The following is a 17,114-nucleotide window of genomic DNA, read 5'->3' on the forward strand; positions in this document are numbered from 1 at the left end:
ACTCCTATCATTATGTAGTAGTATTTACATTTTTTGTATATGTTACATCTCATATTTGAACCCTTACTTTAACACTACCTTAAAGTGTTAGGGATTTATCTGGTTTTGTTGTCATACTGTGAAGGCTAAGTCTTTTGCTGTTTACTTTTTTTTCAGGTTTTAGGAGACCCAGGGCAACATGTTGATCATATGGCTCAACTCACATCCTACTGAGGAGATTTTGGGTCTACTGTAGAGCCCACGCGTCATGTTTGCACTCTCATTGATGTCTTGTTTTGTTAGACATCAATGTTGTTGTTTTGGAACATTTTTGTCATGTATATCGCTAAGGAATATGAAACGATTTTGTATGAACTGAAATTTACTACATAATCAAAAGTTTATCCCATTATCTTTTGATTTGCATAACTCCTCACAAATCGTTGTGTCGTCGCACCTCGACAAAAAATAAATAAATTTGGGGGTAAAAAGGTTTGGGTGTGACATGTTAGACTCAAAAGTAGCACAGTTCACAATTGTCCAAGCATACTTGAAAGATTTAGTCGATTTACACAAAAAAATACTAAATTGACAAAATCCAAAAATCTAACTGGAGCTAAGACATTTTAAGTAACAGCTAAGACATTTTAAGTAACAAGTAAACCACTAATTAACGTTTTAAGTAACAGCAAAACCACTAATTAACATGGATGAGTTTGCTATGAAAACAGCTTGTGACTAGCAAATCTAGTCCTCAACATTGCAGTAGCAATATCGAAAACAAAATATCTATGAAGGGACAAGTGCAGGGAAATCGACAATTTTCAAGAAAAAAGATATAAGTAGCGATCTGAGGACCAACAACATCATCTCATTCATAAGTATGACAAAAGAACTTTTCTCCAAAATATTTTTGGGGAAGACCGATCTTCAAATTCAAACAGCCAAACATTCCATTAAATCCTTTTGGAGGGACGTTAAAAGAGGTAACAATAGATTTTTGGAGATTGATCTTCGTTTTAGTTTCCACATAAATTCCTCCACAATGAGCTTCCACTATTGAACACCGACATTCCCTTTTGGTTTTATATACTAAAATAATGTCATCTTAATTCGAATAACAAAGCAGAGGGAGGTTTTGGGTTCCTAGAAATTGGGGAATTGCAATACACTATTTGATATGATTAGCTTCCAATTAGTAGAAAGCATGTCCCTCAAAACCCAAAAATGTGGCTATGATGATGAGGAGGAGTTGCCTGTATCGGACCTTGTATGCTATAGAAGTAGTCCTCTTCACAAATATTGTTTACAATTACAAGGGACACCATGGAAACACAAGTATGCAAAATAAAAAACTTGATAACAAACATGGGAAGAACCAGTCACTAAGTACAAGCCTTAGAAAGAGAAGAAAATCTAAAGAATTCATCTTGCAGCAAGAACTGCAAATTTCCCTGTTCAACCAATCATTAGTAAAAGAAAAGAATAATGTTTGTTTTGAGGTTTGAACTAAACAAATTCAGATCAAGCAGCCACCCTTCAAGATCATCCCACGTCCAGGTTGTACTTTGAGTTTGAGGTTTGATCTAAACAAGTTCAGATTAAAATGTCCTATCAGATAAATAAAGCTTCAATCTATTGAATTGACTCCATTACCTCTCATAAATCCACTCCACTCCATACCATCCTACAACACAACACAAGAGAAAACTTAGTTAATATGGAACAATTCAACCAAGAGTGAATCACTGAAAGGCAGGGGAGAAAGGCTCTACCACAGCAAAGAAAAACCAAAGCTTTTGGAGGAACAAGTGACAGCTATGTAAATGAAATTGCATCACACAAAGACAAACTAGAAGCATGAGTTCTCTAGATCAATATCAGTGCCAAGTGAGGAAAAAAGCTTATTTTCATGTCATATATTTCTCCATGTAGAGCTTCCAATTCTTCCACCAGCCATTGGATGAATTGCCTTCCACTTGGTTCAACTTTTTGATATCACAGCATCATGTAATATTTTGTGGAATCAAAAGATTTAACTTTTTCAAAATTTAAATGAAAAGAGTTCCAATCAGGCTTGCTATTAAATGAAAAGATTTAACATTGTGTTTAGACAAAGCTTATTTACACGAAAAATATTCTCAACTCCGTTCTAGAAGACATATGTTGCTCTCTTAAAAGGCCTAAAAAAACAGCAAAAGAAGATTTATCTCAACCCTAACAAAGCACATACTTTTCTACTAATCATAAAATTAACAATCACCCGTGTTTCGTTTCTTGTCATCATTGTCATCAACAAAGTAACTTGAGCTTGTAATTCAATCATTGTCTCTTTGTTTTCTTCTATTTCACATTCCTTTTTAGCTTGTTTGGCTTTTAATTCACGTATTTTTTCAGCTTGTCTTGCTTGCAAGTCACATTTTGTCGGCATGGCTGACATCTATTTCATTCACCTTATTGTGTAGATCTTCTACTTCTCCACGCAAAATGACATTTTGCACCATCAGTTTTGTTCGGCTAGGAACTGCACCAAAAATCTCAAGGTGGTTTGACTCCCATCCCATATGTATGCGCTCGTCCGTATTTTTCTGGCCCCATAGCTTGTGAGGAACATCATTTTGAGATGGTTCACCTCTAGTTCCTTCAGGCAATTTAGACATCACTTCATTGATCCGAGCCTGCAAGTTGATAACACATGCACTTAATATTTCAACACAACCCCTTCTAACAATAAGGAGTTATATTACTTAAAATTGTTCACTGGACAATGGGTTATGATAGTCTCTTCTTCTACTTGTTTGTATCATAATAAAAACTTCAGCACGTGAAGGCTCTGATGCACCCTCTAGAATTTGTACAAATTAAAAAGATAAACAATAATAGATATACAAGTGAATAATAACAAATAAGATGTTTTTTATTAGTGAAAGTACGTTGTCTACTCAAATCGAGCAAAACTTTTTAAGCCAGTAGTGTGAGGAAACATCGACATTTTATGGTTTGCTATATTTTTTGCACTTTGTGATAAGATGTTGGATCTAATTTGATCCAGATCCAACATGTCTACTAAATCAGATCCAACATGTCTACTGAATCAGATCCAACAAGTCTAACAATGTCTGAGCGCATTTATCTAGGCAGGGTTATGATTGTAATTTCTGTAATTGTTTTATTCTAGGCTCTAGATTAATGTGTTGCTTCACTCTAAGCTCTAGATTATTGTGATTGTTTCATTCTAGATTCTTGTAAATTATATAGAGGGATCACTATATAAATAGGTTGTGTGAGAATGTAAATACTCACCTCCCTTTCTCATTTTTCTTTTCTTATTCTCTCTCTTATCTTTCCTTTGCTCAATCTGGACGTGGGTTATACTTCGACACCCAAAATCTAACATGGTATCAGAGCCAGGATTGGCTGGTTCTACCAAGGAGAATGTTTGAACAGACTTGAAATTTCCTGGTTGGTTTTCTCTCATACTCCTTCTAATATTATGCTCCTAATCATTCATCTATCTTGACAACATTCTTATATTTTTGTTCGTATATATCTACATTGATAGATATATAATGGATATTCTCTCACAACCCAATATGTCCTCCAACTTCTTGCCACACCTTATTTCTGAAAAACTGAACCACTAAAACTATCTTACCTGGAAAAGGCAGATCACTCCTTTCATAAGATGTTTTTGATTAGTGAAAGTACGTTGTCTACTCAAATCGAGCAAAACTTTTTAAGCCAGTAGTGTGAGGAAACATGGACATTTTATGGTTTGCTATATTTTTTGCACTTTGTGATAAGATGTTGGATCTAATTTGATCCAGATCCAACATGTCTACTAAATCAGATCCAACATGTCTACTGAATCAGATCCAACAAGTCTAACAATGTCTGAGCGCATTTATCTAGGCAGGGTTATGATTGTAATTTCTGTAATTGTTTTATTCTAGGCTCTAGATTAATGTGTTGCTTCACTCTAAGCTCTAGATTATTGTGATTGTTTCATTCTAGATTCTTGTAAATTATATAGAGGGATCACTATATAAATAGGTTGTGTGAGAATGTAAATACTCACCTCCCTTCCTCATTTTTCTTTTCTTATTCTCTCTCTTATCTTTCCTTTGCTCAATCTGGACGTAGGTTATACTTTGACACCCAAAAACTAACATGGTATCAGAGCCAAGATTGGCTGGTTCTACCAAGGAGAATGTTTGAACAGACTTGAAATTTCCTGATTAGTTTTCTCTTATACTCCTTCTAATATTATGCTCCTAATCCTTCATCTATCTTGACAACATTCTTATATTTCTGTTCGTATATATCTACGTTGATAGATATATAATGGATATTCTCTCACAACCCAATATGTCCTCCAACTTCTTGCCACACCTTATTTCTGAAATACTGAACCACTAAAACTATCTTACCTGAAAAAGGCAGATCACTCCTTTCATAAGGAGTCAAAATCTGTACGGACATCTTGATGGCTCCATTCTAATCCCACCACAGTTTATTCAACAAGAGGTTAAGAATGAGAGAGGAGAGACAATTGCCACTCAGGAAATTCGTAACCCCCAATTTATAACATGGATGAAACGAAATCAAAGTCTTGTTGCGTATATCACATCAACGCTCTCTCAAGAAGTGTTGATTTCTCTTTCTGATGACTATTATGCATCAGTCTTACTGAAACTTATTCTCAAATTTCAGAGGCACGTATTCTATATTTGAAGAAAGAATTTCAGAATCTTAGCAAAGGGTCAATGTCGATTATTGAATACTTGGGACGTGGTCTTAAAGGGATAGCTGATCGGTTAGGAGTTGCTGGATATGTTGTTTCCGACAAAGAAAAAGTCCAACAGGCTCTGAGCAGCCTTGGACCAGATTTTATGCCTTCACTACTGCTCTTGAAGTTGTGCCTATCTTGCCCACCTTCAATGAACTTCAGGGCAAGCTGCTTCAACATGAAATGAATATGAAACAACTGATGGGAGGAACAAACCAAGGTAATGCTCACAATGTTTTCGTTATGGAAGCTGTTGCAGGTCATATAAAAGGAAATGGGGCTCATCAAGGAGGCATGAATCGTGGGCATGATTAACAAACTGGCAAAGGTATTCTGCCAACACCAAGTTTTACAATAAGATTTCAAACTAATACCACAAAAAAGGTGCCGACGTGTTTCCAATGTAACAAGAAAGGTCATATCAAAGCAAATTGCTAGTTCAATCCACAAAACAGAAGCAATAAACCTGAAGCCGATGCACAACAAATACTTATGACTACCCTCTCCAAGATGACAGTGAAACAAAATGATTAAGGTGAATGGTATTTGGATTCAGGCGCTACTACTCATGTAACTGAAAATACTAGTAAGTTACATGACCTTCTTCCTTATTCTGGTAAAAGTAATATAGTTACAGCCACAGGTGAGGAAGGTTTTCATCCTATCACACATATTGGAAATGCACAAATTTCTCTTCCAACATCACCATTTCCACTATCTTTGTCAAATGTTGTCCTTGCTCCAAATATCAAAAAGAATATTATTTTCATTTCTAAACTTGTAGATGATACCAACTCATCTGTTGAATTTACTTTTTCTTCTGTGTATGTCAAGGATCTTCTAACAAAGAAAACATTCGCTGAAGGGGAACGCCAAGGAAATATGTATGTTTTCAAGGAAAATCCTTATCTCTTTCAGTCCTCTTCAAGTCCAGCTCAATTGACCTGCTTTCCTTTCAAGCCTTCACAAATTCCAAATTCTAGCTGTCTCCAATCAGATGTCAGTAATGTCAGTAACTCAAATTTATGGCATGGTCGTATGGGACATTGTAGTAGTGGGTTTTTGGAAAAACTTGCATCAGATAATCTCATTCCAAAATCGAGTCTATCTTTTGATTCCTATGACAAAAAATGTTCTAGTTTCTAACTATGTAAGAGTCATATACTTCCTTTTCATAATATCAATAAAAGAGCTTCTAAACCTTTAGAGATTGTCTATTATGATGTATGGGGGCCAGCTCCCATTGATTCTTTGTCTGGCTCTCGCTATTATGTTTTGTCCATAGATTCTTATTCTCGATATACTTGGATTCACTTCATGAAACAAAAATCAGAAGTGTTTAGCATCTTTCGAGAATTTCATGCCATGATCCAAACACAGTTCTCGTCTAAAGTTGTGCATTTCCATTGTGATGGTGGGGGAGAATATTCTTCACATGCCTTTATTAACTTTTTATGAGAAAATGGGATAACTCGATAGATTTCATGCCCATACACTCCACAACAAAATGGTGTAGCTGAACGAAAACATTGTCACATTGTGGAAAGTGGTATGAGTATGATGCATGATAGTAATACTCCTATTACCCTATGGACGGAGGCTTTTCACACTACTGTGCATATAATAAATCGTCTGCCCATGACAGTTTTGGATTCAAAATCTCCTTACTTCACTCTTTTTGGTCGAAATCCAAACTACAATGATTTAATGGTTTTTGGATGTGTGTGCTATGTTCACATTGACTCGTCATTGAGAAATAAATTTTAAAGGAAAGCACTTGGCTATGCAGATGAATACAAAGGTTTCAGATGTTATGACCCTACAACCAGACGCATCAAAATATCGAGAAATGTTGTGTTTGATGAACACAATTTTAACATTTCTACTGAGAATTCTCAAACCGTGGAATCATATGATCCTTGGGTAAGTGTTCAGTTATTTGCAGGAGGCAGTCTAGAATCACATCCACATAATGAAATAGGATCTTCACATATCACACAAACAGAAGGAAACAAAGAACTTGTTCAAGCTATGAAAGGAGGAGAAAACAATGCTTCATGTCGATTTTCAGGACAGGTTTACACTCGTCAGAAAAGAAGGAGATGGCAATCCGACCTCTTCCCACGTTCAAGTCTATGATCAGCCTGTTAGAAGATCGGTGTCAGTGCGACACCCCATTCATAGATGGGTAAGCTATGATAATCTCTCCTTAGATTTTCAGCTCTTTATGTCTCTCAAGTTATAAATCGAGATGAACCTACTTCTTTTGAGGAAGCATCCAAGTCGTCGCATTGGATCAAGGCAATGAATGAAGAAACGGATGCATTGCATGAATGTGGGACATGCAAAGTTGTTCCTAGACCCAAAGAAAAAATGTAGTAGGTTCGAAATGGATTTATAAAATTAAATATAAACCTGATGGCAGTGTAGAAAGATACAAGGCAAGATTGGTGGCACAAGGTTTCACACAACAATATGGAGAAGATTATGATGAAACATTCAGCCCTGTGATCAAAATGAGAACAATCCGTGTGATTATATCATTGGCAGTTGAATATGGATGGAGACTACATCAAATGGACGTGAAGAATGTTTTTCTTCATGGTGATTTGAGGGAGGAAGTATATATAGAACAACCTCCAGGATATACGAACGGAGATCCTCATGCATGGGTTTGTAAACTAAGAAAATCTATTTATGGACTCAAATAAGCCTCACGCTCGTGGTTTGACAGTTTCTCCTGCAAGATTCAAGAATGTGGTTTTCGAAGATGTCCTTTAGATCACTCTCTTTTCATCTATCGAAAGGAAAATATATTACTTTACTTCTTATATATGTTGATGATATTGTTATCATAGGCAATTCAAAAAAACACATAGAAGAAGTTAAAGTTTTGATGATGCAAAACTTCAAAATGAAAGAGCTTGGTGATTTACGATTCTTTCTTGGAGTGGAGATTGATAGGCACATTGATCGCCTCACATTGACACAACAGAAATACAAGTTGGATCTACTGAAAAAGACAGGCATGTCTGATTGTAAGCTTGTTGGAACTCCTAGTGTTCTAAATCAAAGACTAAGTGCTCAGGATGGAGAGTTATATGAAGATCCTATACAATATCGAAGTATTGTTGGGGCACTTCAATATCTTACATTCACTAAACCAGATATTATATATGTTGTGAATCAAGTATCTCAATTTATGCATGCACGTAGAGATACTCACATGGATGTTGTCAAAAGAATATTCAGATATCTAAAAGGGACAACAGGAGATGGCTTAGTTTATGATAAAAGTGAAAATATAACTGCTGGACATCAACTTATAACATTCACAAATGCAGATTGGGCTGGAGATCCCGATCAAAGAAAGTCCATTTCTGGTTTTTGTATTTTCATTGGACGTAATCTTGTGTCTTAGAGTTGTCGAAAGCAAAAGGCAGTGGCAAGATCCAGCACTGAAGCAGAATACAGATGCATGGCTGCAGGTGTTGCTGAAGTCACATAGGTTAGACATTTGCTAGAAGACAATGGAGAAAAGATTAAAACGTCAATGTTAATGTGCGATAATCAAAGCGCTATTAACATTGCTTTTAATCTCATATAACATGGTCAAACAAAACACATTGAGATTGGAGATTGATCAACACTTTATTAGACAAAAGGTGCAAAAGGTGGAAGACAAAGAGATTCAGCCTATTTATGTTCATACAGATGAACAAGTTGCAGACATATTTACAAAAGGACTAACGAAGCAACGATTCTGGTTTCTAAAAGACAAGTTGTACATGGTGCAAAACCATATACAACTTGAGGGATGATGATAAGATGTTGGATCTAATCTAATCCAGATCCAACATGTCCACTGAATCAGATCCAACACGTCTAACCATGTTTGAGCGCATTTATCTAGGCAGGGTTATGATTGTAATTTCTGTAATTGTTTTATTCTAGACTCTAGATTAATGTGTTGCTTCACTCTAGGCTTTAGATTAATGTGTTGCTTCACTCTAGGCTCCAGATTATTGTGATTGTTTCATTCTACATTCTTGTAAATTGTGTAGAGGGATCACTATATAAATGGGTTGTGTGAGAATGTAAATACTCACCTCCCTTCCGCATTTTTCTTTTCTTATTCTCTCTCTTATCTTTCCTTTGCTCAATCTGAACGTGGGTTATACTTTGACACCCAAAATCTAACACTTTGCTCCTCCAATAATATCAAATATTAAAACTTGATGAAATTAAAACGAAGCACAAATAGAATTGCATCTTATCAATTTACAAACCTTTCATTGCCTACTTTCAAACTGTCAGATCAAGCACCTCCATTGATCATCTGGGATCATCACCTTGCAATGTCTCATACAATTGTCCAATGTTTTATATTGCTTGCATACTTTTCTTAATTTACATCTCCAACTTCTCCACAATGTTTGGTATTGAAGCATTACCCATGTAAATGTAATTCCCAGACCTTCATATTTCTCCTACAAAACAACAACATAAAAATATCATTCTGACAATCATGACTCTTTAACCCTGAGATCTTATAACCCTTTGAATGTACACACCTTGAAATATTTGATGCATAACGATCTAAAACTTTCAAATTCTCAAAGACATTTGCAAAATATTGCCTTTTCTATTCTGTTCATAGTAAAACATGCAGGAACCAATAAAACCTTGCCGGTTTCCTTGCAGTCTTGTGGATGAAGTTTTTGCCATATATTCATTGCTTGTAGGTCCAAACGAGAATTGTAATGATCTTTTGTCTTTCCTTCCATATTTCACAATGTACCAATAATATTGTTGCATACATTTTTTCTATATGCACTACATCAAAGTTGTGAAGTAATAAATTGTGTTTTCATACAGCAAAGCAAAAAAAAGATAATTTTTTATCAATTATATAGCAATTGTTCATGTTCCACTTCTTCGGGTACATCAATTCCAGAAAGGGGTGGAGGAGCACATCTCAATTCCACAGTCCCATCAAATAAATACTTGTCATGTCTACATGTATGATGTGCAGGCAAAAATCTTCGATGACCCATGTAATATTCTTTGTTACTATTTTTCAAACAGTAAGATAGTGTGTCTTTTTGACATGTAAAAGATGCTAACTTTCCTTTTGTACTCCATCCTGATAAATCTCCATAAGCTGAAAAATCATTTATTGTCCACAACAAAGCTGCACGCATTTGAAAATATTGTTTTTTGCTTGCATCAAAACTTTCAATGCCAACATTCAATTAGAGGTTGCAAATAAACATATTTCTTTTCTTCAGGAGAAGTTGACCCAGAAATTAACAAATAAAATCATGTATGGCTGCTTCATACGCATCCATGATGGTAAATTATATACGACAATAAAGATCGATCAGTTATTATATGATGTGCTCAAAGTATGGTAAGAGTTGAAACCATCCAATGCAAAAGAAGAATGTAATATATCGAAAGATTTTCAAGCTAATGAATCAGCAAGATATCTTAGTAAACCATCTTTAACATGCCTTCCATCATGCCATCTCATATTTGAAGCAGTTTTTGAAGATAGATACAACCTCAGAAGCCTTGGAATTAATTTAAAGTGATGCAATATTTTAGTAGCAATTTTTTTAGGTTTACTTGATATTTCATTAGTAGTATTATTTCTTTGTTCTGCATCTTCTCTCCATCTTGAAGCTCCAAACATCACGCCTTTTTGTGCCAGCATATTGTTTCCAAAGCAACATACACTTATGAGGACATGCATCTATCTTTTCACAAGTCATACCCAATGTTTGAACATCTTTTTCATTTCATAAAATGACTTTGGTATTTGCAACCCTCAGGAAATGCTTCTTCTAGTAACCCCAATAGCATATTAAGTGATTTATTGTTCCATCCACACAAACACTTTATGTGATATAATCGAATAATGAAAGACAACTTCGAGAATTTCTTGCATCCAGGATATAGTTCTTCTTTAGCATCAATTAACATCTTTTTATCTTCATTACTCTGTAAACCTGTATATTCTATGTTGTCAAGATGTCATCTACATGTACATCTTCCATGTACTCATCTACCTGTTCATCAATTATATCTTCTCAATGGACTCTAAATGCATCTCTAATCAACTCATGCTACCTTCATCACTTTCTGCAGTCTCATTATGCTCCCTTTGATATCAAAACACAGACTCACCATGATAATGCCAACATGTATAGTTTTGCACAAAACCGAAGCATATCATGTGATGAAAAGCATCTCTAGTCTAGCTTATTGGTATAAATAATTGTTGCAATCTATAAAAGGACACTTTGTTTGTCCATCAACTACCACATTGTTTGTCACGGCAAAATTGATGAAACATTCATCTACTTTCACATATTCAAGACTTGTTCTGAAAAAGAAAAATAATGTTTCCAACAAATCTTAAACTTAATTAAAAAGTCATCTATTGTCATAAAATAAAAGACTTAACGTTTACCTATCTTTTGTATATAACTTTGATCTTCCATCTTCAAACTTGTTTGTACCCCTAGAAATGGCAAGACTAATTGTTACAAGTATGTGTTGTCCATACCTCCCCAAACATTACATTTACAAATCAATAAACTCAAAGACCAAATCAATAAGAATATAAACAGTTTAATTTCTAGGGCCTCCATAAGACCAATGTCAAACACATGCCAACACGCACTAAGGTGCAAAAAAGATGGTGATGTCGTTCAAATTCAACATGTCTCTCCCTCATTTCGTAATGAATGTGAGTTTAGTAGACATCCATTTTTCTAGTTAGTATGTTAAGAAACACGATCACAAGAAACAACAATTTGCATATATCTGGGTCTCAGGGATCATGTACCACCAACAAACAAGGATAAGTGGACTAAATATCACGATTGAGAAAAATGTGTGGTTTATAGAACAATTGAAATGACCATAGCATTTTGCTTGTCAATTCTACTTGTCCTTGAGAATATAATGATGCACAACAAATAAAGTAACAAAAGGCACAGGTCAAATAGAATCAGTGAGAGTTTTGCGATCGTTGTATATGCCTAGCAGAAAGGAAGTTCAGCAGCAAGCACACTCCTACCGTGAGGCATACAAATAAAGCAATATAATGTCTATTGAGCTTATACAAAGTGTCCTTAGATAATTGGTACTTTGCTCTAAAATTCTAGACTCCATTTCCTTGCAAGTACTATGAAGGAACACCTCTTAAAGTTGAGTGCAGAATGCCAGCATAGAAAACAAAAACTTCGGGTTATTCAATAAGATTGTGCCTAACCAGTTTTTACCTCTCAAGCAATATAATATGTGATACTAGCTGAGCTTTTATGGCCATTTTGCACTCCAAGCATGCCATGGAAAAATAGCATGGTGCCATATGCAAATTTAAGTACTTGAACCTCAAAACTTCAGGAATTAAGGAAGATGAACACCAAGAAGCTTGCAATCACTACTAAGGTTCTTATCCGTCAGAATAAAATTTTTATGGGTGGAGGTGCATACCAGTACCCTGCCATTACTAATACACACACACACACAAAGATTTGACAGGGAGCAATAATAGATAATGTTGCTTTCTTATAAAAGACTTAATTTGGAAACCAATAGCCAAAACAAAGAAAAGTCAGTTAAATTTGCTAGCAAAACTTCTCTAATAGACCTAACATGAACACTGTGCTATTAACATTTTCAACAGGCCAATCCATGTGGTGTATGGTGCTAGTCAGTATATAGCAAGAACAGCAATGAAATACCATAAATCAATGCAGTTGGCAGAACTAGAAACATAGCACCAAGCTTCAAAAACTACAAAAAGGTAAATTCATATATTGTTGCAAGGAACACAAAAAAGCTGAGAAGGTAGATGTATAAATTATTATTCAGAAAAAAAGGCCTGTCCAAAAATCCAAACAAGAAATCACCAGCTATACAAGTGCATTTGTCTTACTAGTTAGTAGTATAAGTCTATAAGGAATATGAAAGGGTATGAAAAACTACATTAAGGTGTAAGCTACTCTAGATTATCACAATGGACCTAATGAATCTGAATGAGCCCAATTAGCATCTTAGAACTAATATATGTACAAAATCTTGACACATGCTAATATATGATAAACATCCAAAAGCAGCAAATGATATGAGACATACAAAGCCTATATCAATTTAAGTAATGTTGTTGAAAGGTTTCAAGTCAGAAGAGCTAGTCAATAGGCCTGCTGACAAACCAAAATGGGGCTGTTAGGGTTTGGGCTTCTCAAGCTTGAACAAACCTGAGCATGCTCATTTAAATAAAAGATATCTTTTCAAGGTGACAAACAGAAAGTTAAGCTCCTGTTTAGAACTGTATTTTTACGTTCCTACACCTCTAGACAAGCATAGCACCATTCTCACAAAAAACGTGTACGGGTATTATACGACAAGAAAAAATATGGGTATAATACGGCAAAGTTGTATATCTCGAGAATAAAATGAAAAAATCTCAGCAAATTTTTAAAAAATTTAAACCATTTAATGAATCCTAAAAATTATAAAAATATGAAAAAAACACAAAAAACGGGTATAATACGCTAGCAAGCAATAGGCACACGAACACACCCATCCACTAGCACATAAAAAATAGCCCTTGATCGTCAGGTAATGTAATAATGGAGAAATCCCTATGATGGTGCAGAGTGGTTCAAGAAACGGAAAGATTAAGGTCCTAATATGCTTCAGTAGAAAGAAGCTTGGAGACTTATACTGCACATAAAAGACAAGCTAACTTTCTTTACATTCATGTGTTTTTTGTGAAGCTCTCGCAAATTTCTCTTTAAGCAGAATATGAAACTTGTCAAATCTACAAGTACATTTAACCTTTAAAGTTTAAAAATTTATTTTGGAAATCAAACTTTTTAGTTGTTTAATGTTTTAAACATTAGCATGAATAATATTCAAATTTAACATGATCCCAAAAAAAAAGAAGTCGACAAATTCAGATAGTTGGTTTAGAATAATGTAGTTATCCATATGAAATGAAACAATAATATCATTAGTATTTTGCATTATAATCCACATATCAGTTGAAAAGTATTAAAAGCCCGAAATTCAAAAAGATCTTGCAACAAATTTTTGTCAAACAGATGAACTAAAACTGTAAAAGGAAAGTTATAAACAGAATATGTTCTGTTACCTTGTTGTTCTGATCTGTGCCAGTCCTAAAGCACAAAGAAATTTTTAGCAGTGAAGCAAACATTTTCCTTTGCTCTCTCTCTTTCTCTCTCCAACAAGAAGAATCGATGTTGTAAGCAGGAAGAAGAAGAATAAGATGTACTTGTGACACTCGGTGAAGAAGACGAACTTGTAGGTGGCACCTAGTCTCACTGATGGTGGGGAGGAGGGAGAGCGATGGTGGCTGCTTTTGCTACAATGATGGTAGCAGCCTCAATGATGGAGGGTAAGGGCACGAGGGGAATATGGTCTACAAGAGAGAGAGAGGAAAAGGTGCAGAAGAAGATTGATCAAACGCGCCCTTTTTTCTGTTTCACATATAGATCAAACGCAGGCTGTCCGATCGAGCGAGATTGGGCGGCCCACTCGAGCCGTCCCCTTGATATTATGAAAAAATAAGGCAATACAAAGGTTGATACTTAAGGATATGTATTGTATCATCGTATTGTATTAGTAAGCAGACTATCTATATTTATATTGAACGACGACTCCAACTTAGAGATGTCTAGGGGACAGCTCGAGTGGGCCATCCGATCTTGCTCAATCGGACGGTCTGCATTCAATGTATATGTGAAACAAGAAAAAGGGCGCGATCTTTCATGGCCATCCCTCTCTCTCCCTCCCCCCCCCCCCCCCCCCCAAGACCATCTTCGCCTCATGCCCTAACTCTCCATCGTCAGGGTTGCCACCGGAATCGTAGCAGAAGCAGCCACCATTGCTCTCCCTTCTTCCCACCAACGATGACACTAGGTGCTGCCAACAAGTTTGTCATTTTCACCCGAGTGTCACAAGTACATCTTATTCTACTTCTTCCTACTCACAACATCGATTATTCTTGTTAAAAATTACTCATGTGAGTAAATTTTTGGAAAGAGAAAATTGCAAACCGGAGTGTTCTCTCTCTCTCTCTCTCTCTATGTGCACAAGGAAGCCAAAAGGATTAAAGTACTGCAATAACCTTTCTATAACTTGCCTTTTTTCCTTTCTCTAATCTGCCAAAGCATAGAAATGGTGGAGGAAAAAGCAAAAGAACCCCCCAAGAAAGTGCCGAGATGAAGGACATGGTATGTATAAATAGGGTCAAATCCTTGCCGATAATAGAAATATGAATCATTATTCCTTCGGGATTGAACTCGAATTGATCGTCATCCTTTGAAATTTGAATGACTTAGCTACTAAAAGTTTCTCCAATTACTATTTACTATAGCAACAATTTTTCAGTTTGAAGGTCGGTCGATATCTTAGTGCGCAAATATCCTCTAACTGCTACAATAATTTCAGAAAAGCACAATAGTTGAAAAAAAAAATAGTTTACAACATTGAATGCTTCAGAAGAAACAAAATAGTGCCAAAATAATAGAGATTGCCACATTTTTATGTATGAACTATGAAACATGATTACAATTCTGCATTTTATAACATGCATCATGCATTCAATATTATAAGACTTGGTGAAATAATTGAACATATTGAGAATATAATGTCAGAGAAAATCTCGTGGATGATCATGAAGAGTCTACAACCATAAGTAGATAAGGGAAAAGAGAGAAGTACTACAAGAAGCACCGAGCAGTCCCCAACGGTCCAACCCTCATCGCAAAAGACCAAATGCATTAAGCCCCTTCTTATTCCTCCCCATTATTCCTCATCCAAAAGCACTAGAAGCCCACCGACAAAGATAGCAGAGGAAAAAATGAAAGAACAAAAAATATAAGAAAGATAAAAAAGGAAACAATATACCACAGAGAGCATAAGGGGAAATTTTAATCTCCCTTTAACCAATGCTTTCAAAACCACCAACTTTTTGTTTACTTTCATTCTGGCCTTTGAATCAATCAAACAAGCTAAGGGGCTGAGGCAGCACTACTTGTGCCCTCGATGGAGTGGGTAGTCCACTGTGAAGAGTGTGTTGTTTATACATCGTTATGAGTACTGGAATGACGTGAGGGGAAGAGAACGAAAGGGAGAGGGTTTATGTAAATGGGGAAGGAAGAAGAAGGGAATGGGTGGTACCTTTTTGTCGCTCGGTGAATGGGACAGCGAGCTGGGTGTTTCCTTCGGCACGGCATGTTTAATAGGTGATTGCAATGGCGGGAACTCCAGCGATCGAACCAGTTTCCCTACGATTGAGGGTTAGGGCATGAGGGGAAGATTGGGTTGGGGGCCGCGGGGAAGGGAAGAGAGGGAGAGGGAGAAGGGTGCGGTCGAAAATAGAGTCCACGCTTCTTTTTCTTTCGTTTAATGGTTTGAATCGAGCCGTTCGATCGATCGAGATCGGGCAGCTTACTCGAGCTGTTTCCTAGACGTCTCTAAGTTGGAGGAGTCATTCAGTTTCTTTTGTACACACTTCAGACAGGATGGAAAGGGGTCGAAACATATCATCGGCCGTTTTTCAGTACAAGAATAGATGCATCTAATGGGGAAAAAAAAGCAAAGAAAAAAGAGGTAAGAGAAACATCAAAGCAAATCTTAGGGCTTGTTTCGATTCAGAGCAAAGAAAAGAGAGCTAAGAGAAACATCAAAGCAAATCTTAGGGCTTGTTTCGATTCAGAGAAATGAAAGAAAAGGGAGGGATGAAAAAGGAAAGGAAAGGGAGTGGTAAGGGAATAAGAAGGAAAATATGAGGGAATGCAAGGAAAAGAAATAGATTATTATAAGTTTGTTTGCATAAAAAGAAAGAAAAATAGCAACCCTTTTCTTTTCTGTTTTAATCCCTCTATTTTTTGGAATAATTGGATATACGTTGAGTTATTTTTTCCTTTTTACTCAGTTTCTTTTCTTTTCTTCGCAACTAAACATGTTTTTTTCTTTTTTTTCCTCCTTATTAATTAACCATCCAAAGCACAGGATTGACTATCTTTTCCCTTTATTTGTTTTTCTTAGAAAATCTTGAAAATTTTTTTAAAACAATCCTAAAATTTAATATGAAAAAGGAGATATTATAAATCACTGATCCATTTTTTGTAGTAGGAACATATTATAAATCATGCTGCTGGTTGTAGTGATAATGGAAATCAAGATGGAGAATAGTGATACTATTGTGGCAAAAGTAAAAAATAAACTAAACAACAGTCATGATTTAGGAGAAACTCATGGAGGGTATGATTAAAAGATGACGCACTCATAGGTTATG

General features: G+C 35.8%; 1 protein-coding gene across 20 annotated transcripts in view; it reads right to left on the minus strand.

Moving 5' to 3' along the window:
• Positions 1-1,320: 1,320 nt before the first annotated feature.
• The window catches only part of LOC116265875 (uncharacterized), a 62,137-nt gene continuing 46,343 nt past the window's right edge, over positions 1,321-17,114 (minus strand). The window contains exons 1-7 of one of the 20 annotated variants that reach the window (XR_007574948.1): positions 15,995-16,460; positions 15,722-15,876; positions 11,247-11,297; positions 9,058-9,258; positions 2,433-2,657; positions 1,636-1,666; positions 1,321-1,565 (exon numbers count right to left, since the gene is read on the minus strand). Coding sequence is in view for 4 of the 20 variants with exons in the window: in XM_031646843.2 (XP_031502703.1) it covers positions 1,525-1,565; positions 1,636-1,666; positions 2,433-2,657; positions 15,539-15,595 (354 nt within the window). In the remaining 16 variants the exon portion in view is untranslated. Of the gene's footprint in view, positions 1,667-2,432; positions 2,658-9,057; positions 9,259-11,246; positions 11,298-15,535; positions 15,640-15,721; positions 15,877-15,994; positions 16,461-17,114 lie in introns of those variants that run through there. The other 19 variants (XR_007574943.1, XR_007574941.1, XR_007574949.1 and 16 more) reach the window with 19 other exon arrangements.

This window comes from Nymphaea colorata, chromosome 12 (genome assembly GCF_008831285.2).
Source record: "Nymphaea colorata isolate Beijing-Zhang1983 chromosome 12, ASM883128v2, whole genome shotgun sequence".
In the NCBI taxonomy this organism is placed as follows: Eukaryota; Viridiplantae; Streptophyta; class Magnoliopsida; order Nymphaeales; family Nymphaeaceae; genus Nymphaea; species Nymphaea colorata.